This window comes from Lampris incognitus, chromosome 2 (genome assembly GCF_029633865.1).
Source record: "Lampris incognitus isolate fLamInc1 chromosome 2, fLamInc1.hap2, whole genome shotgun sequence".
NCBI lineage: Eukaryota > Metazoa > Chordata > Actinopteri > Lampriformes > Lampridae > Lampris > Lampris incognitus.
The window spans coordinates 4,312,128-4,339,028 of record NC_079212.1 but is presented as its reverse complement, the minus strand read 5'-3'; the positions used below and the strand labels follow the sequence as shown (position 1 = coordinate 4,339,028).

Below are 26,901 nucleotides of genomic sequence, written 5' to 3'. Positions count from 1 at the left end.
GTGTAGTCACCGCCTCATGGCACACAGGCAGTACGCAGACAAAACAGGGATCCTAAAAAAAAATAAAAATAATCCAGTTTATTTTAACATGCTAACCAAGCCAAGCTGACAGCCCGGAGAGGAAAGACAAGGACATTTACTGCAGTACTACACTTTCAGCATAGCTCTTTTCAAGTACAAATAAGAAAGTGTACTTTTACTTTACTTTTTGCTGTGATTGCAAAGAGTAAACCCGAGGATAGCATACTTAAACCTCACTTAAACTTGTTGAATAGTTTTCTTTCGCAAATATTTTACCTTTGCAGAAGCTAGCAATGATAATTGTGGGCTGATACTTGTACTTAAAACGAATCTTACTAAATATTACAAGTAAAGTTTTAGTTCTGTAGAGTTGCTGTACTTTTCATTCTCAACTATGCTTTAAAAGATACCACTTAAGTATACTTAGCAGATCCCCTGATGCCAGGTGATCCACTTGTTACACATACAAGTAGGGTTTCTAGTTTTATATTACTACCAACCACCAGCTCCAGTACACAGCAGACACAGAGGAGGAGGCAGCATGGCTGAAGTCTAGAAGCTCGGCCTGTTGTCTACTGTTGGACTAACGGGTACGAGTTCAGAGGGAACTCTTGAAAACTGTTCCCAGTAAAGAGTCAGTGTGACGAGAGAAGGAACTTCCTCACACTTTGTGCAGTTAGAGCAGGAAGAGGAGTGGCAGTAAGATCAGTAAGGGCAGTAAGATCAGTAAGGGCAGTAAGATCAGTAAGGGCAGTAAGATCAGTAAGGGCAGTAAGAGGAGTAAGAGCAGTGGCAGTAAGAGGAGTAAGGGCAGTAAGATCAGTAAGGGCAGTAAGATCAGTAAGGGCAGTAAGATCAGCAAGGGCAGTAAGATCAGTAAGAGCAGTAAGAGCAGTGGCAGTAAGAGGAGTAAGGGCAGTAAGAGCAGTAAGGGCAGTAAGATCAGTAAGGGCAGTAAGAGCAGTAAGAGCAGTGGCAGTAAGAGGAGTAAGGGCAGTAAGAGCAGTAAGAGCAGTAAGGGCAGTAAGAGCAGTGGCAGTAAGAGGAGTAAGGGCAGTAAGAGGAGTAAGGGCAGTAAGAGCAGTAAGAGCAGTGGCAGTAAGAGCAGTAAGAGGAGTGGCAGTAAGGGCAGTGGCAGTAAGAGCAGGAAGAGCAGTGGCAGTAAGAGGAGTAAGGGCAGTAAGAGCAGTAAGAGCAGTGGCAGTAAGAGCAGTGGCAGGACCTTCCTTCACTTCACCCTTTTAATAACAGAACCAAACAAATGATATCAATGAAACAAATGATATCAACCAAACAAATGATATCAACCAAACAAATGATATCAATGAAACAAATGATATCAACCAAACAAATGATAACAAATGATATCAACCAAACAAATGATATCAACCAAACAAATGATAACAAATGATATCAACCAAACAAATGATATCAATGAAACAAATGATATCAATGAAACAAATGATATCAACCAAACAAATGATATCAACCAAACAAATGATATCAATGAAACAAATGATATCAATGAAACAAATGATATCAACCAAACAAATGATATCAATGAAACAAATGATATCAACCAAACAAATGATATCAATGAAACAAATGATATCAACCAAACAAATTATATCAATCAAACAAATGATATCAACCAGACAGAAGACAATCAAACAGAAGACATCAACCAGACAGAAGACATCAATCAAACAGAAGACATGAATCAAACAGAAGACATGTATCAAACAGAAGACATGTATCAAACAGAAGACATGTATCAAACAGAAGACATCTATCAAACAGAAGACATGTATCAAACAGAGGACATGTATCAAACAGAAGACATGTATCAAACAGAAGACATGTATCAAACAGAAGACATGTATCAAACAGAAGACATGTATCAAACAGAAGACATCTATCAAACAGAAGACATGTATCAAACAGAAGACATGTATCAAACAGAAGACATGTATCAAACAGAAGACATCTATCAAACAGAAGACATGTATCAAACAGAAGACATCTATCAAACAGAAGACATGTATCAAACAGAAGACATGTATCAAACAGAGGACATGTATCAAACAGAAGACATGTATCAAACAGAAGACATGTATCAAACAGAAGACATGTATCAAACAGAAGACATGTATCGGTCAGGAGAGCAGTTTTATTTAATTACCTACCTGTTCGCAGCACGTCGCGCACCAGCGTCGAGTGCGTGTGCACGCAGACCCCGCACTATTATTATTAATATTAGTATTATTAGTAGTAGTATTGTGAGTATTAGTAACTCAACAAGTCGGCGTGACGGACGGTGTGAACTTCGGCGTTGTCCGTCTGCACTTGTGAAGCCCTGTTGGGCAGAACCGCGCAGTTTTACGCTGCCTCCAAACGGTCCAAACCACGGACACAACAACCGACACCTGGGCACGGACGCCTTCCGCGAGGCTCCGCGAGGTGGCACAGCCGTCCGTCCGTCTGTCCGTCCGTCCGTCCGTCCGCGGGCACGTCTCGGCGTGTCAAGGCGCGCTCGCCTTCTGACGGAAGCCCGGGGCGGACACACTTCACCGGAACACACCGCCGCGCCTCAGCGAGGCAGCGGGCCACCGCCAGAGGGCGCTGTTTCGCCACATGTTGTGCCCCCTTTAACACGCGTCTATAGTAGTGTGTGTGTGGTGTGTGTGTATTTGTTGTTGATATGGTTAAGTAGTGTAGTGTGTGTGGTGTGTGTGTATTTGTTGTTGATATGGTTAAGTAGTGGAGTGTGTGTAGTGTGTGTATTTGTTGTTGATTTGGTTAAGTAGTGGAGTGTGTGGTGTGTGTGTATTTGTTGTTGATATGGTTAGTAGTGTAGTGTGTGTGGTGTGTGTGTATTTGTTGTTGATTCGGTTAAGTAGTGTGTGTGTGTGGTGTGCGTATCTGTTGTTGATATGGTTAAGTAGTGTAGTGTGTGTGGTGTGTGTGTATTTGTTGTTGATTCGGTTAAGTAGTGTGTGTGTGTGGTGTGCGTATCTGTTGTTGATTCGGTTAAGTAGTGTGTGTGTGTGGTGTGCGTATCTGTTGTTGATATGGTTAAGTAGTGTAGTGTGTGTAGTATGTGTGTATTTGTTGTTGATATGGTTAAATGGTGTAGTGTGTGTAGTGTGTGTGTATTTGTTGTTGACTTGGTTAAGTAGTGTAGTGTGTGTGGTGTGTGTGTATTTGTTGTTGATTCGGTTAAGTAGTGTAGTGTGTGTAGTGTGTGTGTATTTGTTGTTGATATGGTTAAGTAGTGTAGTGTGTGTGTATCTGTTGTTGATATGGTTAAGTAGTGTAGTGTGTGTGGTATGTGTGTGTGTATTTGTTGTTGATATGGTTAAGTGGTGTAGTGTGTGTAGTGTGTGTGTATCTGTTGTTGATATGGTGAAGTAGTGTAGTGTGTGTGTATCTGTTGTTGATATGGTGAAGTAGTGTAGTGTGTGTGTATCTGTTGTTGATATGGTTAAGTAGTGTAGTGTGTGTAGTGTGTGTGTATTTGTTGTTGATATGGTTAAGTAGTGTAGTGTGTGTAGTGTGTGTGTATTTGTTGTTGATATGGTTAAGTAGTGTAGTGTGTGTGGTATGTGTGTATTTGTTGTTGATATGGTTAAGTAGTGTAGTGTGTGTAGTGTGTGTGTATTTGTTGTTGATATGGTTAAGTAGTGTAGTGTGTGTGGTGTGTGTGTATTTGTTGTTGATATGGTTAAGTAGTGTAGTGTGTGTGGTATGTGTGTATTTGTTGTTGATATGGTTAAGTAGTGTAGTGTGTGTAGTATGTGTGTATTTGTTGTTGATATGGTTAAGTAGTGTAGTGTGTGTAGTGTGTGTGTATTTGTTGTTGATATGGTTAAGTAGTGTAGTGTGTGTGTATTTGTTGTTGATATGGTTAAGTAGTGTAGTGTGTGTGGTATGTGTGTATTTGTTGTTGATATGGTTAAGTAGTGTAGTGTGTGTGGTATGTGTGTATTTGTTGTTGATATGGTTAAGTAGTGTAGTGTGTGTGGTATGTGTGTATTTGTTGTTGATATGGTTAAGTAGTGTAGTGTGTGTGGTATGTGTGTATTTGTTGTTGATATGGTTAAACGGTGTAGTGTGTGTAGTATGTGTGTATTTGTTGTTGATATGGTTAAACGGTGTAGTGTGTGTAGTATGTGTGTATTTGTTGTTGATATGGTTAAACGGTGTAGTGTGTGTAGTATGTGTGTATTTGTTGTTGATATGGTTAAACGGTGTAGTGTGTGTAGTATGTGTGTATTTGTTGTTGATATGGTTAAACGGTGTAGTGTGTGTAGTATGTGTGTATTTGTTGTTGATATGGTTAAACGGTGTAGTGTGTGTAGTATGTGTGTATTTGTTGTTGATATGGTTAAGCAGTGTAGTGTGTGTGGTATGTGTGTATTTGTTGTTGATATGGTTAAGTAGTGTAGTGTGTGTAGTATGTGTGTATTTGTTGTTGATATGGTTAAGCAGTGTAGTGTGTGTGTAGTGTGTGTGTATTTGTTGTTGATATGGTTAAGTAGTGTAGTGTGTGTAGTATGTGTGTATTTGTTGTTGATTTGGTTAAGTAGTGTAGTGTGTGCGGTATGTGTGTATTTGTTGTTGTTGGATTGGGGGGGGGGGTCTGCAGGCTGGGAGCCCTGCCGAGGCCTACAGGCCACCTCACTGTGGTCCGTTGTGGGTCTCCCTGTGTTGTGGTTTGTGGTTGTGTGGCGTTTGACGGGTTGCGGGTTGTGTTCCGTCCCTGGTGTGTTGGGACGTGTGTGTGTTGTATTTCAGCGCTGCTCTACAGAAGGAAAGAGGACAGTGAGATGGACCCCTTGCATCTTAACCCCCCCCCCTCCCAGCCACCTTGTGTTACTGTGCAGTACTGCATCTTCCCTCCAGCACTCTGCCCCCTGCTCACAACGCCTCTCTCGAGTGTCCCCTGATCCTCGCCCGTTCGCTGTGCGGCGTCTTGTGCGTCCTCTGACGCTGAGCCATGTGAGACAAACTGAGACAAGCCCCTCGCATGTGGAAGCCCACCTGGCCGGTAGACCTGGTTCTGATTCTGAAAAACAAGCAGTGCCCGGGTGTTGATGAGGCGGTGGATTTAAATCAGCCAGCGTGAAGGACAAATATGGAGCTTGCCATGAATAAATACACAAGTAATAAAATGACGTCTTTTCGCCCACGGTAACGCCGCTGTTCAAATCCCACATAGCAAAACTGCTGTGGCCCGGACCCGGCCCACACACTGTGTGGGAGGATGGCACGTGGGCGGTCCGGTCCTGTTTGCCAGATCTGGGCCAGAACCAAGCCATAGCAATGCTGCATGTGCCACATGTTTGCCAGAGGTGGTCCATATGTGTTGTGTGATATTTGGGCCACATTCACCATTTACCACACGGGCCACTTCAGGGTCACATCCAGATTACATGTTGCCCAGAGCACCGCAGCTTTGCCAAAAAAGGCCCACATGTGATTTGGGCCATATTTGGGCCATATTATTTGGGCCATATTATTTGGGCCATATTTGGGCCATATTTGGGCCATATTATTTGGGCCATATTTGGGCCATATTTGGGCCATATTATTTGGGCCATATTATTTGGGCCATATTTGGGCCATATTTGGGCCATATTATTTGGGCCATATTTGGGCCATATTTGGGCCATATTATTTGGGCCATATTTGGGCCATATTTGGGCCATATTATTTGGGCCATATTTGGGCCATATTTGGGGCCATATTATTTGGGCCATATTATTTGGGCCATATTATTTGGGCCATATTTGGGCCATATTTGGGGCCATATTATTTGGGCCATATTTGGGCCATATTTGGGCCATATTTGGGGCCATATTATTTGGGCCATATTATTTGGGCCATATTTGGGCCATATTTGCTGTTATACATGTGGGCCACTTCAGGCTTACATCCATGTTGTCAGGGCCAGAAGAAGACCACCAGTGCCGCACCACTGCCTGAAGTGGCCCACATCCGGATGCTGTCTGGGAACTGTGTCAGTTTGAAGTCATATGAAAGGTTGTCAGTCAGAAGTTATTTGAGGGTTCATACCAGGAAGGGAGGAAGGAGACCGAGGCTACGGGTTTAAAAGTATTTGCGCGGGTTCATCATGTTAGAAGTGCCTGCAGTAAATCCATATTCACTGTCTGAGGAGAGCTTCTCTCTCGGTAACGGAGACTTTCCCAGCACGACACAGCACTGCTCTCTGCTGGCTATAACGTGGTATTGCACGACACAGCACTGCCCCCTGCTGGCTATAAGGCGGTATTGCGTGCGTGTGGAATTTAGTGTGCCATTTCCCACGATGGCAGGTAATCAATGCGACAGATGAATGAGTGAGCCTTCCATCACTAACACGTGGTGGACCCGGGCTAAGTGATATGTATCGCGTGCCTTGAGCTATCCATTAGACTGTAAACACGTCGGGTAATTAGGGGCTGCCACGTGGGGGCCACGTATTGCAGTTTATTACATTATCTGAAAGTCAACGATGCAAGCTATTCTGCAGGGGATCTTGTCTCTGATCAACCCATGACGTCACAGATGCTAACAGCAGGATCGAGTCAGTCCCAGGAGCACTTCTTCAGGTCCTTCGCTCAACTCTGTTGCACACACGGTTGCCGTCTCGGTGGTCAGCGCTGCACAGCAAGTCAGTCTTGCAGATGCTAATATGACGCCATTACAGAGAGTATCTCAGTGCGGGGCTGCTTAGCTGCACCGTGTGGTGCGGTGCAGTGCAGAGGGTGGTGTCAAGAACTACAGGTTGATAAAAGCATCGTTTACCACCACCACCACACGCCGGGGTTCACTTTGTGCGACAGAGCCTGTAAGGGCTGGATGCCTCCTCGTGCCTGGTGTCATCGTTTGGGGACGTCGCCTCTGCTGAGATGAGGGGTTAGAAGAGCCGATGCCCCAGCGTACTGCCCCGGTTTGCTGCTGCCCTAAGACACCCCAGCTCCTTTATGCATTATGAACACATTCTGCCCTGCAGGACAGCTGGAGCAACGTCACCCCTGTGTGTGTGTGTGGCGGGGGGGGGGGGGGTTAACTTAAGGATAAACCGGGACTGGCCCTGGGCCCAGACTGTAACAGCTCTTCACGATATAAAGCACAGCAGAGCGTCTGCCCTTCCAGACGCTGCCCCCCTAAATGTCACCGCGGCTTCTACGACCGACACCACAACGCCCGCCACCCGGTGCTGACGCAAGACCGCCCATAAATACAGACGCTACACATGCAGGTGCAAATTGGGGTTCTTTAAATAGCCATCCCCACCTGCCTCGCCAGTCTCTCGGCCAATGGGAGCCCCTCGTATATCTCGGCAGGCGCCCGGTGGACGTAGCCGCCTTGTTTATTGCACGGCTGAGACGAAGTGAAAGGTGCAAATACATCAGGTCACCGGAGCGAGGCCCTCCGAACGCCGGTGACCCGTGACAAGTTCCCCGCTCGTTTAAATGGGCTCAAAAGGTCAGACGGCCCCCGGGCCGAGGGCCTCTGGACAACCCAACGAGCACGCTGGACGTCTGCACGTATAATGAGCCGGTTTTACTGCGGACTCAATCCCGTCTGAAAGGGCACCCAAGTTTACGCAGCGCTCCGTCCCGTCCCTTCCGGGCGAGGGGATCCGGAGGGTCAGAGGTCAACGGAGGCCAATCATAAAGAGTTTGTCATCTGGCCGCCCCGTCGCTCCACCTGCTCCCCGCCGCAGCAGCAGACGTTGATGAGAGGGGCATCCGAAACACCTGGCTAGCTCCTGGTTTCCACGTTAGGGACCGTCAATCAAACCCGAGGGCCCGTAAAACACCACTCCGCCCTTGAGGTAGGGACCTGGTCTCTCTTTTATCGAGCCCATAATTCACCGCAGGACTGGGGGTGGATTTATGGATGTGCCACGCTGGACGGGGCCGACGGTTGGTGCCTGTGTGTTCTTGTGTATGTGCACGTCCGTGACTCTGTTTAGTCATGTGTGTGTGTGCATGGTGTGTGTGTGATGGGGGTGATGGGGGTGATGGGGGTGATGGGGGGGTGCCATCATGGGTATATAACTGTGGGGACAAGCGGGGCAAGTCGAAGGCTTCTCCCTCTCTAGAGACCACAGCAGGACTCACCTGAGGACCCTCCGGACCAGCTACAGCCACGACCAGCAGCACCAACAGGCCTGCAGAGATGAAGTGCAGCCGACTCCTGTCCCTGACCGTCCTGCTGGTGGCCCCCGGCAGACTCTGGGCCCACCCCATCGCAGACCCTGCCGAGATGCCCTACTCCGGCCCCGGTGAGTGGAACGTGCAGCTCCGACTCCGTTAGCCACCGGTGCTCTCGGGGTACGGGTCACCGGCGTCGCGTCTTGGTCTTTGGTCAGATTAGTGACAGGCCTAACTACACAAGTCAGGATGTGAAGACTGACTAAACTGCCCCGAGTCTTCTCCATGGCAACCATCGGTTACTGTAATCCAGCCACGTTTCAGCCGATTCCTAGCTAGAAATACGTGGGTGCCTGTAGCGAGTGAGACATCTGGTTTCTCCGGTGGTGCACCTTCATCCGTATGAAGGACTAGGAAACTGAACTTGTGGCACCTCCTCACCGGAGAACGTGTCTCTTCACGACTCCGCCCGACTGCTTGCAGCGCATATTCCTGTCAGCTACCGACGCGGCCGTCGACACGGACTTCGCCGGATGCCGGGACTACGCGCACAATCGCACACCGGTTGAATCTGAGTGTATACGGTGTTTAATTGTCTCCGTGCGTGTCTGTCTTGTCAGTGTCGGTGGAGGACCGAGGACTCGGCGCTCTGGAGGATTTGTCTCTCTCTGACCAAAACTACGCACCCCAGGATGGACCTGCCCTCAAATATACCTCCCTGGTGTCTGGGGAGCTCAACCGAGATGGTGAGAAAGTGCAAAACACACACACACACACACACACACACACACACACACACACACACACACACACACACAGAGTCAGCATAGCATTTGTCCACACAACTATGGCAGTCTATTCTGTAGGTGTATATACTTCATTCATGTACTGTCTGGGTCGCTCCCTCCGGGTGGGGGATGAGTTGTGGCCTCAAGTGAAGGAGTTCAAGTATCTCGGGGTCTTGCTCACGAGTGAGGGTGGGATGGAGCGGGAGATTGACAGGTGGATTGGTGCAGCTTCAGCAGTAATGTGGATGTTGTACCGGACCATTGTGGTGAAGAGGGAGCTGAGCCGGAAGGCAAAGCTCTTAATTTACCAGTCAGTCTTCCTTCCAACCCTCACCTATGGTCATGAGCTTTGGGTGGAGACTGAAAGGGTGAGGTGGCGGATACAAGCGGCTGAAATGAGTTTCCTCCGTAGGGTGTCTGGGCTCAGCCTTAGAGATAGGGTGAGGAGCTCGGACATCCGGAGGGAGCTCGGAGTAGAGCCGCTGCTCCTTCACGTCAAAAGGAGCCAGTTGAGGTGGTTCATCTGATCAGGACGCCTCCTGGTCTCCTTCCTTTGGAGGTTTACCGGGCACGGCCAACTGGGAGGAGACCCCGGGGTAGACCCAGAACTCACTGGAGGGACTACATGTCTAGTCTGGCCTGGGAACGCCTCGGGATCCCCCAAGAGGAGCTGGAGGGTGTTGCTGGGGAGAGGGACGCCTGGAGGGCCCTACTTAGCTTGCTGCCACCACGACCCGACCCCGGAGAAGCGGCTGATGATGAATGAATGAATGAATGAATGAATGAATGAATGAATCACGTACTGTCTGCTCTGCAGTCATTAAGAGGTGCGGACAAACGCGCAGAAAATGCATCAGTTGAAAATAACAGTGGCGTCTCCTAATCAAGACATCGTTTTGCATTTCTCAGCTTTCAGGACGACCGGTCTGCTCCCTCGGGGGATGAAGAGAGAGGTGAGTCCTCCCGTCCAGCTCGTCCAACAGTAAAGACCCGCCAACTCTGCACGGAGGTGGAGCGTCTTACTCCCTGTGTCTGTGTCGCTGCAGGTTCTACTGGAGAAACAAAGCTCCCTCAGCCCCTTCAGCCACTTCCTGGGCATCAGGAAGCAGTTCCAGAAGAGGGGCGTGAACACCGAGTGCTTCTGGAAGTACTGCGTGTAAATACTGCAGCACCGAGGCGCCGGCGTGTGAGGCTGCTGCACACTAGACGGCGCTCGCACTAAAAAAGAAATCCCTGTTCTGCAGTCACACACGCACACATGCACACACCATGCATGCATGCACGCACACATGCACACAACATGCATGCACGCACACATGCACACATGCATGCACGCACACATGCATGTGGGTATGCACACATAGGAACATGAACACACATCTGCATGAACACACACAGTAGACAGACACACACACGCGCACACTGAAGCACCATCAGTAAAGGGCCCATACAAAGAACAGTGCTGTGGGTGTTTCTGGAAAAACTGTAGTTGGAGGATTCAAGATGATTTATTAAATTCCTTTTCTGTTGCCTTGGAGTCTGTGTGTACATACGTGTTATTTAAAGTGTTCACAGTTGTCCGTCCAAATGTAACTTTAACACCAAGTCAGTATATATATATGTGTGTGTGTGTGTGGGGGGGGGGCTGCAAGTAAACCTGCTGTTTGGACACATCTGGCTGGACTGTGGCCCCCAAGGGTCCCTCGGGCCCTCTCGTGGCTATTCTGACAACACAACCCCCCCCCCCTTTCACCGCCTTTATCAAGTCACGAGGACACGAAAGAAGCCGCCAAACCTGGTTCCGGAGTTTTCTTCATTTTTTTCTTTTTTTATTATTTTACAGCAGAAAGAATATAAAGCATTCAGAAAACATCTTCCATATTTTAAGGGCATTTCAAAATGTTTTGCATGGCTTCAGCAGCTGAAATCTCTTTTTTTTTTTTTAACATATCCATCGAGTCAGTGACGCTTGTACATGCACAATTACAAAAATAAAACTTACAAACCTGGAGGCGGGGGGGGGGGGAGGAGGAGGAGGAGGAGGAGGAAGAGGACAAAACACATTAGGAGAACCGAGAGGAGATGAAACCATCGGGAGGAGGAAAGAAATACAGGGTCACATAACAGGGGGAAGACAGAGAGAAAGACAGCTATAGAGGAGAGGAAAAGAGATCTAACACTAGTTCACATGCAAAGTGTCGAGGACCCGCAACTTCGTCACAAAGCAGGGCCGTTTTATTTTTTATTTTTTATTCTTCTTCTTCTTCTTCTTCTTCTTCTCGGTTTTGGAATTGATGAAAACGTGCAGTTCGGTAAAGGGTGCCATATAATTGCTGTCCATAAACTACTGAATGCTCGTCTTGCAATACTGGCATTTGCATAAGAGTAAGTCGACTACATGTGTCCAATCGTTGATAAACTTCACTAGGTCTATAGGTCTCCACAAAATAATTCTTATTGCTCTGTGTCCACAAGTGGGAAAGGATGTGGTGAGATAGTTTCTGTTCTCGTGTCCTGACGCGCCTACCTTTCTCTGGTCTCTGGGTGCTCGGGACAAAAGAAGAGGAGGAAAGGCAGATTCTCAGGTCAGCTCACAGAACGCCATGGAATAACAACAACCAAGCAATACGAGCGAGGAGTGCCCATCAGCCGACCGGAAATCCCATCAGCCGACCGGATATCCCATCAGCCGACCGGATATCCCATCAGCCGACCGGACATCCCATCAGCCGACCGGATATCCCATCAGCCGACCGGAAATCCCATCAGCCGACCGGACAGCTAATCAGCCAACCGGATATCCCATCAGCCGACCGGATATCCCATCAGCCAACCGGACATCCCATCAGCCGAACGGATAGCCCATCAGCCGACCGGACATCCCATCAACCAACCGGATAGCCCATCAGCCGACCGGATATCCCATCAGCCAACCAGACATCCAATCAGCCGAACGGATAGCCCATCAGCCGACCGGATATCCCATCAGCCAACCGGATAGCCCATCAGCCGACCGGATAGCCCATCAGCCAACCGGATATCCCATCAGCCGACCAGACCGGACATCCCATCAGCCAACCGGACATCCCATCAACCAACCGGATATCCCATCAGCCGACCAGACCGGATATCCCATCAGCCAACCTGTCATCCCATTCAAAAATGGCAGTAAAAACAAGAGTGGCAGGTGAGCTCTTCATACAGCCCCGCTCCTCCACGTTGCACCCTCACGCCTGGGTCATTAAAGCAAAACACATGTGGCCATAACGAAACCATAAAGTCGACAGGGTTTGATGAAAGAATGCCGAATCCCACTTCTAGCATCTACACGCGCTCCGGCAACACTCGCTCAGCTCTCAAACCGGCGCCACCTCCGCGCTCCTGAAGGACTTCCGCTTCCGGCGCCACGGTAACTGACGCGTGTCTCCCGCCGCCCGTCTTTCCCAGAAAGCACTGCGTGCAAGGCTTCGCTTCTTACCCACCTTCACTTCCTTCCGCCGTGAATAAGGTGTACTGCTCTGTTTCCTCCTCCCCGTTTTGGCACCCTGAGTAAAATACGGACGGGAGGTGAACTGGTCCTCCGGCCACGAAGAAGAAACACACACGCGCACGCGCACGCGCTCCTCCTCCGCCGCTCGTCGTGCAGGTGAAACCGACACCTCCACGTTGTCTACACGTGTGTGTGTGTGTGTGTGTGGCGTTGTGTTCCTGTTATCATGTGTGTCGCCTACTCAATACTTACTATATATAGATATATATCTGCATAAATATATATCTATATAAATATATCGATATATCCAATATATCGATATACACACACGATATATCGATATATATATATATATACTGTCACAAATGTCTCCAACTTTTTCCGTGTGTTTGAAACTGGGAGCACACTTATCAAATCCAAATAAATAACTAAATAAATAAATAAATAAATAATAAATAAAAACTAGTCTAAAAAAGTTGAAGCTTGCTCTAAAAACAGCCTTGTCCTCATGCTTGGCCATGGAAACGTCAATCAGTACTGCTTCAGTGATCACCGGCTCCGCCTGTCTGGAGTTCTGCGGCACGTCAAACCCAGTCGTCTACCGTTGAACAGAACGGAAAGTCTTTTGAACAGCTCTATCCGACTAGCGATTCTAGGAAAATAAGCATGCTTCGGGTGCACTTCTGTCACCCAGTTAACTAGTTTACCCATGCAAGCGTAATAAAACCGTCTCCTTTTGCCACGGCACCCCATCGGCTATGCATCCTCGCCACACCCCGGAGGCCCCGGAGGCTCCGGAGGCCCCGGAGGCAAGGCAACAGACCCCAGTAGTGGCATTTCTATGTGTTTGTGGTTCTTAACAAGCAGTTTCGGTAGAAAAGAGAGAGAGCGAGAGAGAGAGAGAGAGAGAGAGAGAGAGAGGAAGAAAGCAGGAAAAAACAAACCAAAAAAAAGAAGCTTAGCATGTTCTGACGAGCCCAGATGCGGCGGTGACACGGGTTCGAACAGGGAACACCGTGTTCTGGCTGTGGTGGGGGTAAAGGTGATGGGGGTCATGTATTCATATTTACTGGACATGACACTGTCCTGGGGGGGGGGGTGGGGGGGTGTCATAGTGTTTTTTTTTCCCCCAAACGTTTTCAACTTTAGGTACACCGTGCGTCTCCTGACGACGGGTTTGTGCGACTGGGTTATGAGTAGGCACTTTCTACATAAACACCAGGGGAAGGAAAGTGTACATATCAAGTCTATGGAAAACCAAAAAGCAGTCATTCAGTCAATACAATAAATCTCCAAACCCCTCATCATCTGGGGGCTGGGTGGGGGGTGGATATGACAGCAATTCAGTAAAACAAAACAGCAAATACGTTTGTTCAGCTGCACTCGCACCTTGGCTGAATAATCAGTAGTGTTAACTGGGCAGGTAAAGACCCTTTCTGGTTGCTCTCGCAGGAATACAATAAAGGAGATCTCAGCAGTCATCAGGCACCTGTAGGCCGGCGGCGGCTTCCACGCCTGCTCTCTATTCCCTGCCCGTTCCCCTCTCATCTGCACTGTGAGCATCCAGCGGGCCACACACACACACACACACCATTGTCCTCCACGGTTTGTTATAATGGCGGCGATGCACCATCCCACAAGCAGGTCAGCACGCCGGCTTTGGCTCGCGGACGCTTCGCCGAGAGGAGAGACGAGCCGTGGCGTTGCCCCTCTGGACCGGATCGTTTTAGCACCTTAGATGGTTTGAACAGTTCATTTTGTGAACATCTTTTCAGCTGTCAGACAAAGGACCTCAGTTAGGTTTGCTACAGGTGTCATTCAGTCTATAGGTGAAACTATAGGTCGTGTTGTCTTTTCTTTACATGGACTGAGAGACCTGGCAGCCTTGATCAAGGAGCATCTATCAGCACAGGCTGTCCTCGGGACGAAAGGCTAGCCGATTACAATTGAGACCGCCGTCGAGTTGTTAGATCCAATGTTTACTGCAAACATCCTGCACGTTTAAATATGCAAATTAGCTATTTGCACCCCCACCCCCCCCCACTTAATGACAGAGGGTGATGCCGTGTGCAGGTTTATGGGGTCACCGTGGGCAAGGCTGCCATTTACAATCGTTGAGACCATACAGACCGCCTCAGCGGCAACACACATTCCATGTGCAGTCAACAGGGAACAACCAAGTGCAAACTCATTTCTGTTTTCCTCTTTCTGCTCGGCTATCTAATGCACCCGGTGGCGGTAAAATGTCTGGGGGATCCGCATGGCAATGGGGGAGACATGAGAGATTCGGGCACACCGTGTTTGAACATGACTCCCTCTGCAACACGTGCACCTGTTTGGCTTGCATGTTCCTCGGCCGGCTGTGACCTAGCGGCCTCCAATGGTGGTGTGTGTTTCCTTGTATGATTATCTGTTCTGCAAAAAATTAACTTAATTCTCTTGTTAAGCAATATAGCATTCACATTACTTGGCACCATTGGCAGAAAATTCTTGGTAGCCCAAAAAACAAACAAACAAAGAAACAAAAAACTATAAAATAAAAAACTGTAAACATAACCATACTTCTTTTAAGATAATTTTGCAGATTTCTCCTAACACTAAATACAGTATTTTTTTTAAAATTTTTTCATATTGCAATAAGGTCATGCTTTAGCAAAATGTTCCTCTCCAGAACAATCAAAATAAAATAAAATACTCTTATAGTGAAATAGTTTTAATCATTTTACAGAGCATAGCCACTACTGTTGTTGTTGTTGTTGTTGTTGTTGTTTTCTTTTTGACTCTGTTCATGGTTTTCATGCACATAGCTCGTTTTTATCCCAGGTATTTACACTATATACAAACAGTACAACCATACTTCTTAGGCATTCAAACAAAACTATACAAATATTCTGTTTTTGTCTCGTACCTGTTTTTGACCCCTTTTTAATGAATAAAATAATATATTTCTAAAATACAATCCCCTTTGGGTAAATGTTTTTTTTTTTACCTCCTTCGTACCATCGGCCTTCCTTATATACAGAAACCACTCAATTGTCAAAAATATGGATTTGTCAAACCCCTATTTTGGGACTAGCTTAGGGACCCCTCAAAGAATCTCTAAGACGTCAAGGCAATGTATGTGATCTTCCCCTCAAGAGCCCTCACAGGCTCCGAAGTTCATTTAAAAAGAACAGCAATAACCTTTCATGACCATAATAACCGTTACGATGCAAAAAGAAAAAACAATGAGGCAAGTTCTTTTTTTTTCTTGCTAGGTTTCTGGGGGAGCAATGAAGCAAAATGAAAAGAGGGAGAGAAGAGTGACCAGATGGCTTCGACACAGAGAGAGAGAGAGAGAGAGAGAGAGAGAGACTGGTGGGGGAGGAGGGAGGTGGGCACGCGGACTACTCATCTGAAAAGAAATAACAAAAAAAGAAATCAGACCGGCAAAGAGACTAAACCACAAGCACACAGGCGGAGACTTTTGCTGAGAGTCATGCAGTTTTTCTTCTTTTTCCTCGTTAGGCTCCCACAGCCTCGAGTTGTGAGGATAAAGGTCCGCTGTACATCACACAATGGAACAAATTCAAGTAATAAAGTAAGTTTATGAACCGTAAAAGAAATAACCTTTCCCTTATTTAAAGCAACTGATAAAATAAAATAGCCCTCACCTGCTTCAGCTTGTTTGTTTAATCCCGCCCCCTCCCCCCAGCCTACATTCAATAGATAGCTCCGCCCATTTTTGGACAGATCCGCCCATTTTTGGACAGACCGGCTGGGTGGAGCCCAGTGGGATGGCGAGAGCCGCTTAGCTAAATTGAACGCACTCATCTGGAAGCGGTGGACGGTGTGCAAAAATGGATCAGCGGGTGACCGACGGTATTTGGTAAAATTCCCCTCTTGAAATGAATTCTGAGTAGTCATGTAAAAAGTCATGAAGTACAAGTAGAGCCCAGAGTGTTTCCTGCACGTGGTCTCCCTATCCTACGGCATCTTCTGGTGTCAAGGATGGACAGGGCTGTTTTTCCCTCCGCCTGGACGGATCTCCTTCTCAAGACGTGTCCCGGATTCTCTTCCCTCACTGTCCGAAACCTCTTCGTACTCCGAAAAAAGACAAAGGAATCCATGAAAAAGTGCAAAAAATATCAAGAAGCAAATGTTCTGCACCCCCCCCCCCAAAAAAAAGACTCACACCCACCCTTTAGTTTATAATCCCATAGGGGTTGCTGCTCTCCAACTGAAATCAAGTCAGTGGGAAGAAAAGGGAGGAAATGCTGTTGTACATGTAATCGTAGTAGAACGCCACGGTCGTAGTTACGATCGCAGCGTTTGCATTGATGTTTTTCTTTGAGATTAATTTTCTTGTAAAATGTCTCGGGTACAAACGGAAAAAAGAAAAGAGGAGTCAGGAGAGTGATGTCACATTGCGAGGGGGCTCTTCTGAGGGGTCTCATGTTCCCTGGCCCTTTTCAATTCTTTCACTCTGAAACACAAGAGAGACAGGCGGCCGTGACTACAAACATCCACACATCACACCGTCATTTCCTCTCTCTACTGACACGTTCATGTGCTCGGCTAATGCATCACACCATTCAGTCAGTCAGTCAGCCCGGGTTTACCAGGAAACAGCCGGCCTGGAAAAGAAAATGTGGTTTAAAATTTTTTTTGACATGAATATGGATGAAGAGAAAAGGGGTTAAATCCACTGAGTGTTCTCTGCTTTTACAAATATGAAAGAAAGGAAATGCCGCTACAGTTATTGCAAAGTTCAAGACAACAGTTTATGGCAAAGAACAACGTTAATTTCCAAATAACAGCACAATAACAACTACATACCACAATTACCAGGTTAATAATACCTAATAATACCTGAATACCTTTTCAGGGTAATGATAAAAACATGAATGGTCCCACCAAAAATGTAAGAGTCCACCTACAAACCCACTTTCCTGAAGCTAAACCAAGAAAAAAAGAAAGTAAAACATGCCCGCTCGCTTCATTACTTGTTTGGCTGACACACTGCTCAAGGCTCGGGAGAGATTCCCGGTTTGTGGATCGGATAAACCCGTATTTCGACGTTTTCAAATGCACAATACAGCCAGTGTTTTTCTGGCAGCTTACAAAGGAATAACGAGGAAACCGGGCCTCGTTTGGCACCGTGGCCGAGAGATGCATCCAAACGGTGTCTTAGCCAAAAAGCAGTCCATCTGCCAAAGAAACAGCACTTCATCTGCTAACTGATCGAAGCACATCAACCACCGTTGCTGTGTGTAATGGATGATAGGCACTACTCTGGTAAATAAGGAGGTAAATAACGATACACGGATGTATAGGAGGAGAGAGGTGGAGTGAGTTGGTGTAGGTTTTTGATGCAAACTGGTGTGTCTAAGTGTGCATGTGTGTGCTGTTTCCTTTCATGCTGAGCTGCTGTGCTCTCTGCAGGTGGGAATCCATCCCGGCTCTGTGCTGCAGTCCCAGCGGGAGAAGGAGGTAGACTGAGTTGTTTTCTTTCTACCGCTGACCTATATATGACTCTAAACTATATCACAGTCTACCGGAGGAGGCTACCACAACCTTTCCATCTAGTGCGGCGGTACAGAAACCAGTTTTAATTTGGTATTCACCGCCAACTCAAAGGCAAGGTGTTGTGTCAGGAATAGGTGTGATGGTATTTCAAGAAGAGGTTCTGCAGACTTCCTGGATGCTCCCGGGGTTTCTCGTTACAACTGTTTATAGAAAATGTTAGCGGATGCCGGGTCAGTTTAACAAGTGATCACATTATTTTGGTGTGGAAGACCTCAAGTACAGAGAGTTTCATGTCCCCCTCCCAGGCTGTTAAGTGGCTAAAAAACAGGACAGACAGCCAGTCAGACAGACGCACAGCTGCTTGAGAATATAGCCGGCCCATAGCATGCCTAAAGATAGAGGAGCAAGGCCCGAGTTTCACCACTCGTCATGCAACAGAAGAAAACATGGTCGAACGGCAAAACCCTCTGCTCCTTTAAAAGTTTGCATCTTCATAACCACATGAAACAAAACACAAAAAACAAACTGTTGGAAATAATCATCTCTAAGGAGAGACAGAGAGAGAGAGAGAGAGAGAGAGAGAGAGAGAGAGAGAGAGAGAGAGAGAGAGAGAGAGAGAGAGAGAGAGAAGTGCCTGTTAAGTATTTGCAGTGCTGTTGTCATTCATAAGCAGTGGTTAGTTGGAGAGTAAAATAGGTTCTGCTCTAAATTTGAGCTTCTCAGTCCACCTGTGGCTCCAGTTGGCAGCCTTCATGCAAGCAGGCATCAAGCAACAGTGATGGAGAGGACAAGGGAGAGATAGATAGATAACGAGGTAGATGGACAGATGGAGAGAGGGGGGGGGGGGGAGAAAGAGACAGAGAGGACAGATGAGAGAAAGTGATTGCAAAAAAACTGAAATAAACGGAGGGGGGAGGGGATGCAAAGAAAGTGGGGTAAGGAGATACCTATAAAAGAGGAAAAAGAGGGAGCGAGGTAGAGACATAGAGTAGACGAGAGAGAGAGAGAGACAGCGCAAGAAGGGGGAGAGAACGGGGGGGGGGGAGAGGGGAGAGAGAGAGAGAGAGAGAGAGAGAGAGAGAGAGAGAGAGAGAGAGAGAGAGAGGCATGAACTGAGTTGCTGAGGCTGCACTCACCCGCTTGAACAGTCTATGGTCCATCAAGGGGCTTGGCGTAAACAGCAAAACAATACCAGACAGCTATTAGCACACAGTAGGCACTGTGAAGGGGTTGGGGTTGGGGTGGGGAGCAAGGATGTGGGGGGCCAAATACAGTGGGGAGGGAGGGAAGGGGGAGGAGGAGGGGGAGTTGGAGACATGTCTAACCCACCCAACCTGTCTTTCCCACAAAAGTAAATAACGCAGAATGAAAGAATACAGTGAAGATCTGTTATTCTCTAAAAGGAAAGAGTGGGGCACTTGATTATTTTCGTCCGGTGTTGTGTGTCGGCTGCATGACATCAGCCCCTCTCAGACCGCTTCATAACTTTACAAACGAGTCTATGTTCTATGACTTTGTTTAGCCTATTTAGTGTGTGTCTGTGTGAGAGTGTGTGCATGGGTGAATGCATGCATGCATGATCTCTCATGCACAATCGTGTGTGTGTGTGTGTGTGTGTGTCTGTATATATATATATATATATATATATATATATATATATACGTGTGTGTGCGTGCGTGTTTGGCATGTATGTGTGTGTGTGTGTGTGTGTGTGCGCATCTGAAAAAACATATGAGTCGAGGTCGGGGGCCTACCTGTGGCGGCAGCGACGCAGGAATCTCATGATCTTCCTGGCAGCCTGATCCTGCCTCTTGGTGAGCAGACTACCTCTGCATCAGACAAGAGGGAAACAACACTTACAGGACAGTCCAGCATACACAAAAAGACTTCAAGGTTTGACTGCGGTGCGACACTGAGGTCTGGTTGTGTGTTTGTGTCGAGAACCGGCTGAACTCTGTATGAGTGAATTATGAATGTATTCTTAACGGGCATGTTAATACGGAGCTGCCATGCCGTACTGTAAAGAAACACCACCAACCCGGTCGCATGGCAGAGAAGTGTCTTGAATCTTGAATAAATACCATATTGTAATGACCATGGATGACTAGACTCGCTAGCTCTTGGCTAACGGGTCGGACCACTTAGTTGACGGGTTAGCGCAGTCGCCCGTGTTGCAGGCAACCCGGGTTCGCGTCCCGGCTGCCCCCTGAATTTGCTACATTGGTGTCAGAAGTGGGATGGCGAGACCGCGAGGCGATGGGAAGCGCGTGTGCCCAGAGGCGTGAGGGAGGGGGGGTAGTGTAATAATTTTTTCAATGTAGCGAAATCAGGGGGCAGCCGGGAATCTGCCGCGGCCGGGACGCGAACCCGGGTCGCCCGCACTACGGGCAACTGTGCTAACCAGTCAACTAAAGGGTCCGACCCATTAGCCAAGGGCTAGCGAGTCTATTCACCGCTGGTCGTCACACTATCATTCATAGGGCACATTTGAAAGTGGCACAACTCAGAGTTCAAAAACTGCTTTTCCATGTATTTTATTTTTTTGTGCTCATGCTTCTCTAAAAGAATCAGATCTATGTCGTGTTTGTGGAAAAAGTCAGAACAGGGTCAGATTTGGGGTCTAACCGGAACATTCCTTTCCATTCCCAAACAGCATTTTTATTTTGGGGAAAAAATAAATCGTTACTTTAAAGGTTCAATCCTTAATTCCAATGCAAACAAAAGGGTCGCCCTGCTACCAAAACAAAACAGGACTGGAACCTTCTAGAGCTTCCAAACTGATTGACAGGTGTCTCAATACAACTAAGTCTAAACAGCAACTAAATCTGAGTCTCAGATGTTTTCTGATGCTGTGAAAGGTTTGTTTACATCAGTAATGTTTGTAAAGACTGGTGTAAGGGCGTCCAGGTAGTGCAGCAGTCTATTCCGTTGCCTACCAACACGGGGATCGCCGGTTCGAATCCCCATGTTACCTCTGGCTTGGTCGGGTGTCCCTACAGACACAATTAGCCTCGTCTGCGGGTGGGAAGCCGGATGTGGGTATGTGTCCTGGTCGCTGCACTAGCGCCTCCCCTGGTCACTCGGGGCGCCTGTTCGGGGGAACTGGGGGGAATAGCGTGATCCTCCCACGCGCTACATCCCCCTGGTGAAACTCCTCACTGTCAGGTGAAAAGAAGCGGCTGGTGACTCCACATGTATGGGAGGAGGCATGTGGTAGTCTGCAGCCCTCCCCAGATTGGCAGAGGGGGCGGAGCCAAAACCGGGACGGCTCGGAAGAGTGGGGTAATTGGCCAAGTACAATTGGGGGGGAAAAAAAGGGAGAAAAATCCCCCACCCCCAAAAAAAGATCCTGTATTTTCAGTTACGATCAGTTGAGAAAGTTACAAAATGCTTATTTTCAATTAAGAACTCAAACTCTTTGATTATGTGTGTGAATATACCCCAGTTTTACATGGTCAGATAAATCACACATCGGGCCTTTGAGATGATAATTTCTCATCTCTTCAGTTAAATCTGGAAAACCCAACCGGTGAAAGTGGGATCAGTTTATCAGCTAAGGAATTAAGTTATCTATCGTAATATCCAATAGATAACTTAATTCCTTAGGTGGAATTAAGAGAGTAGGGTGCAGGTTGAGGAGAGCCTGGAGAGGTGGAGGTATGCACTGGAGAGAAGAGGAATGAAAGTCAGTAGGAGCAAGACGGAATACCTATGCGTGAATGAGAGGGAGGACAGTGGAATGGTCAGGATGCAAGGAGTGGAGATGACGAAGGCATTTGAGTTTAAATACTTGGGGTCAACTGTCCAAAGTAACGAGGAGTGCAGAAGAGAGTGAAGGCAGGGTGGAGTGGGTGGAGAAGAGTGTCAGGAGTGATGTGTGACAGAAGGGTACCAGCAAGAGTTAAAGGAAAGGTTTACAAGATGGTAGTGAGACCAGCTATGTTATATGGTCTGGAGACAGTGGCACTGATGAAAAGACAGGAGGTGGAGCTGGAGGTGGCAGAGATGAAGATGATAAGATTTTCACTGGGAGTAACGAAGAAGGACAGGATTAGGAACGAGTATATTAGAGGGACCGCTCAGGTTGGACAGTTTGGAGACAAAGCAAGAGAGATAAGATTGAGATGGTTTGGACATGTGTGGAGGAGAGATGCTGGGTATACTGGGAGAAGGATGCTGAATATGGAGCTGCCAGGGAAGAGGAGAAGAGGAAGGCCAAAGAGAAGGTTTATGGATGTGGTGAGGGAGGACATGCAGGTGGCTGGTGTGACAGAGGAAGATGCAGAAGACAGGAAGACATGGAAACGGATTATCCACTGTGGCGCCCCCTAAAGAGGGCAGCCGAAAGTAGTAGTACACCGTAATATCCACCATCTTTTACCTCCTGCTTCGTGTGATCGCTCTTTTAATCAACAGTGTCTGTCATTGTCAACAGAACAAAAATCCTCACATCCAGGTCTTTTTTTGGGGGGGGGGGGTATTTCCCCCCTTTTTCTCCCCAACTGTACTTGGCCAATTACCCCACTCTTCCAAGCCGTCCCGGTCTCTGTTCCACCCCCTCTGCCGATCCAGGGAGGGCTGCAGACTACCACATGTCTCCTCCAATACATGTGGAGTCACCAGCCGCTTCTTTTCACCTGACAGTGAGGAGTTTCACCAGGAGGACATAGCGCGTGGGGGGATCACACTATTCCCCCCAGTTCCCCCTCCACCCTGAACAGGTGACCCGACCGACCAGAGGAGGCACTAGTGCAGCGACAAGGACACATACCCACATCCGGCTTCCGACCCGCAGACACGGCCAATTGTCTGCAGGGACGCCCAACTGAGCCAGAGGTAACACGGGGATTCGAACCACTGATCCCCATGTTGGTAGGCAATGGAATAGACTGCTACACTACCCGGACACCCCTACATCCGGTTCACTTTAATTGGGCTATGCTAGCTATTTCCAGTATTGTTTGCCTTGTGTTCGTGTGTACTAGATAAAGCGTCTACCTCAGTTTGTGTTGCACCAGAGCGGCAGAGGCCCCGCGGCGATGGGGCTTCAGCCGGCCGAACTCCTTGTAGCTGCGGTAATACTGCTGGATGAGCACGGCGGCCCGACGGCTCTGCTGGAACTTCTTCTGTTCATGGTAGCTGCGGAACTTACTCTGGATAAGGATGGCGGCCTGCGTCATCTTCTTATAAAGTGCATACTGCAGAGGAGAGTGAAAGAAACAACGCGTCATGCTACACTGTGCATGGTACCTTAATGGGGGGTCTTTGTTTTTAGAAGACCCCGTGACAAAAAAGTTATGTTGCTGACTGAGTTGCTTTGAGTGCAACCTAAGACACTGAAAAAGGCGTTACCTTCAAGGCTATCCATGTTAGCTTGTGAACAGAAAAAGTGAAAGTTGTAAATGATAAAACTGGCAAAAGGTCAATCTGGGCTTAAAAGACAAAGAACAAACTCTGAGTAGGTTTTATGAAAGAGTATTTTTTGGTCTGTCTCAAAAAGGAACATAATGTAGACTATGGGGATGTCCCGATCGAGGTTTCTTTTGCACTTGATCTGATCTGAGTCAATTAATATTGAGTATCTGCCAATACCGATTCCCGATCCGATATTTATATTCCACTACATAATAAAGCTGCAAAGTTCACACTGTGAACACGTTAAAGTTGGTAAAAAGAAAACCATCCATCCATCCACCATCCAAACCGCTTATCCTGCTCTCAGGATGCTGGAGCCTATCCCAGCAGTCATTGGGCAGCAGGCGGGGAGACACCCTGGACAGGCAGCCAGGCCATCACAGGGCCATCACACAAATTTATTCACACCTAGGGACAATTTAGTACGGCCGAGTCACCTGACCTACATGTCTTTGGACTGTGGGAGGAAACCAGAGCACCCAGAGGAAACCCACACAGACACGGGCAGAACATGCAAACTCCACACAGAGGACGACCCAAGACGACCCCCAAGGTTGGACTACCCCGGGGCTCGAACCCAGGACCTTGTTGCTGTGAGGCAACCGCGCTAACCACTGCGCTGGCATGCCGCCCCATAAAGTAAACAAACTGTGGAAATAATATTCAATAAAACAGCACTTACAAACATCAAACTACTGACTAAAAAGAAGGGACACTCCAAAAGAGCAACATATAACCTCACTGTATTTCTTCAGCTGAGGTCTTAAGTGCCTTATCATAGAAGTTGTGTTAAAAGCACTGCAGCTCAGTTACTACCGCCTCGCCAAACACCGGCACTGCTGACGCTGTAAGCTGCTGTTGGGCTGCTTCCATTTTCCAACTTAAAGAAGCTTCACGTTTCAGATGTTTTAAAAACACGTGCCTCGCTACTGTAAGTTGTGGCTAATGTATATCTACGACACCTACGATGGCTGGCGTAGATGGAGCACGAGGGGTTAAGATAAACACAGGATCGGGATTTGATCAAGTTCAACATATAGTCAATACCAATCAATTAAGATGAGCTTTGATGGTCTCTGATATCAGGACATCCCTAGACTGATACACAAGACTACTGTATAAACTCAAGTTTAGTTCATTTTAACAAGGGATGCACCAATACCGATACTGGCAATCAGGCCCATACCAGGTCAAAATGGTGTACTGGTATTGGAGATTTTACCCAAGGCTAAAATCAGATACCAAAAACCACCAGTAACGTGCCATAAATAAAGGCAAAATGGCTCGATTTAGTGATTCTGGTGCACGGAAGCCTGTATGTCTTTAACGGCAGAAAAAACTAATTGTACCTCAATTACCTTGTCTATTGACCCTAAACTAATGGGCTAAGTGGGTTCTCAGTATCAGCCAATGCTTTTTTTTGGGATTTCCCTCCCGCCCCCCTCCCAACTGTACTTGGCCAATTACCCCACTCTTCCGAGCCGTCCCGGTCACTGCTCCACCCCCTCTGCTGATCTGGGGAGGGCTACAGACTACCACATGCCTCCTCCCATACATTTGGAGTCACCAGTCGCTTCTTTTCACCTGACAGTGAGGAGTTTCACCAGGGGGACGTAGTTCCCCCTCCCCCGACTGACCAGAGGAGGCGCTCATGCAGTGACCAGGACACATACACACATCCGGCTTCCCACCCGCAGACATGGCCAATTGTGTCTGTAGGGACGCCCGACTGAGCCAGAGGCAACACGAGGATTCGAAGCGGCGATCCCCGTGTTGGTAGGCAACGGAATAGATCGCTACACTACCCGGATGTCCAGTATCAGCCAGTACTTAAGTATTCGTACTCTGAATCGGTATCGGTGGGGGAAAAGCGATATTGGTACATCCCTAATCTTAACGTATCCATGGAAACATCCAAAGTACTCTAACAGTGCCTACCTGTTTGTACTTCTTGTAACAACGTTGAATAACAGCAGCAGCTACTTCCTGTTGCTCTCGCAGCGGGCGCCCCTGTGGGAGAATAGAGTGGAAGAGGTCAGAGGTCACAATAGGGGCTGTTCTTCTCTACCGCAAAGGAAATTCGCACGTGGGGACGAGGTGGCAGGCGGCTGCTGCTAGTAGACTCTCCATGTTGGATCGCGTTGGGCCAGGACTGACTTGGGAAAGCCAGAGGTCCAACTCAGAGTCAGCTTTCCAGGGGGCAATAAGAGATGACTGTGAACGACAGCGAACAGTTTGACAAACGGTAACTCATTATAAGTATCCATGGGGCAGAGGGAGGGAGGGGAGGGGGCTGGAGTGTGGAGAGCGAGTTAAGTAAGGAAAGGCAGCAGTGGGATTCATACACTTCAGAGAGAAGAAGAGCGAGCAAGAGATTTAGAGAGAGAGAGAGAGAGAGTCAGAATACACAGAAGGTGAGCTTAATCGGGTTTAAGTGGAGCAGGGCGATAGGGGGCAGTGCAGTCGTTCCTCAAAGCAAGGCAGGCCATGCTCTGCTCAAGCCACCTTTTCCATGCTGAAACCACAGGGACAGAATACTTATGGCTATGTTTGTGTTTGTGTTGGTGTGTTGGTGTCGTACGCGGAGAGAAGCAGAGATAAAGAGAGAACAGAGACAGAGATAGAATATTACACTGAACATGAATATTAAAATCTACTGAATATTCCCAGTAGGAAAAACAGAAGGGAACTGCATCATAACCCCCAAATATTGACTCAGTGATCACAGCACCAAAGCTTACAACCAAATAAACTGAAAAAACAAAAACAAAAAACAAAAACAAAACAAAAAAAACATGCCCAGCTTTCCACGACATTCACATTTCATCTACTCTCAAGACCAAAACACACGAAACAAAACATGAAGTACTTTGTCTTATGAAACAATCCCAACAGCATGGAGCATCGCATCCCCCCTGGCCGTTTGCTGTAGTACATACAAGTTCGTAGCACCTGAGTCCCGGGCCTGTACCTTGTACTTGCGGAAGGCAGTTTGGACCAGACGGGCCGCCTCGTACAGCTCTCTCTGCTCCGGGTCAGACAGAGTCAGCTGGGCCAGGTCCCGTTCAACCTTGCTGTTGGAGGCATTGATGAACTCGCTCCAGTCGGCGGGGGAGGGCAGGGTGGACCTTTCCAGGGGTCCCTCTCTTAACGGAGACCCCCCTGGACTGAGGCTGGGGTTGGACGATGGGGTCAGGGGCTCGCTGTACAGAGATCTGCAGAAATGGACACAACACCATGTTTGTAGTACAGTTGTGAGGTTTTTTTTGCTCTGTGTTGCAAGTGGAAAGTGACTATGTACGTTTAGCCTACACACATGCATGCATCTTGACTGCAGCTTAAAGGGCCATACTGGTGCTTTTGCATGTTTTTGTGTATTTACTACAAATCAACTGTATGTTAAATTACTCTGGACCATTTTACAAAGCACACCTTAGATTTTAAGACCTTTGAATTGAAGTATTGAAATTGGGTTATTACCCAGGTTCCCTATTTTCTTCAATTCAAACAT

At 47.6% G+C, this 26,901-nt stretch overlaps 3 protein-coding genes across 3 annotated transcripts in view; 1 reads left to right on the top strand and 2 right to left on the bottom strand.

Annotated features, from left to right (window-relative positions):
• The window catches only part of ccdc187 (coiled-coil domain containing 187), a 34,581-nt gene extending 32,070 nt beyond the window's left edge, over window positions 1-2,511 (bottom strand). The window contains exons 1-2 of the mRNA XM_056274251.1: window positions 2,208-2,511; window positions 1-52 (exon numbers count right to left, since the gene is read on the bottom strand). The exon at window positions 1-52 is cut by the window's left edge and continues 62 nt beyond it. The gene's annotated coding sequence lies outside the window, so the exon portion shown is untranslated. The remainder of the gene's footprint in view (window positions 53-2,207) is intronic.
• Window positions 2,512-8,214: 5,703 nt separating this feature from the next.
• On the top strand, window positions 8,215-10,226 carry LOC130108346 (urotensin-2-like). Its single transcript, XM_056275253.1, has 4 exons — window positions 8,215-8,320; window positions 8,810-8,935; window positions 9,887-9,930; window positions 10,024-10,226. The coding sequence occupies exons 1-4, from the start codon at window positions 8,215-8,217 to the stop codon at window positions 10,135-10,137; spliced, it is 390 nt and encodes a 129-aa protein (XP_056131228.1). The 3' UTR covers window positions 10,138-10,226.
• A 6,642-nt stretch (window positions 10,227-16,868) lies between these two features.
• Window positions 16,869-26,901, bottom strand: part of camta1a (calmodulin binding transcription activator 1a) — a 485,501-nt gene continuing 475,468 nt past the window's right edge. The window contains exons 19-23 of the mRNA XM_056275500.1: window positions 26,362-26,605; window positions 25,329-25,400; window positions 22,974-23,173; window positions 19,730-19,804; window positions 16,869-16,932 (exon numbers count right to left, since the gene is read on the bottom strand). Coding sequence (XP_056131475.1) covers window positions 16,869-16,932; window positions 19,730-19,804; window positions 22,974-23,173; window positions 25,329-25,400; window positions 26,362-26,605 — 655 coding nt within the window. The remainder of the gene's footprint in view (window positions 16,933-19,729; window positions 19,805-22,973; window positions 23,174-25,328; window positions 25,401-26,361; window positions 26,606-26,901) is intronic.

Excerpts from the sequence above, each read along its gene's own strand:
- LOC130108346 (XM_056275253.1), top strand. The coding sequence starts at position 8,215 with ATGAAGTGCAGCCGACTCCTGTCCCTGACCGTCCTGCTGGTGGCCCCC. Across the intron at positions 8,321-8,809 it reads GATGCCCTACTCCGGCCCCG|TGTCGGTGGAGGACCGAGGA; the intron begins GTGAGTGGAACG and ends CTGTCTTGTCAG. Across the intron at positions 8,936-9,886 it reads TGGGGAGCTCAACCGAGATG|CTTTCAGGACGACCGGTCTG; the intron begins GTGAGAAAGTGC and ends TGCATTTCTCAG.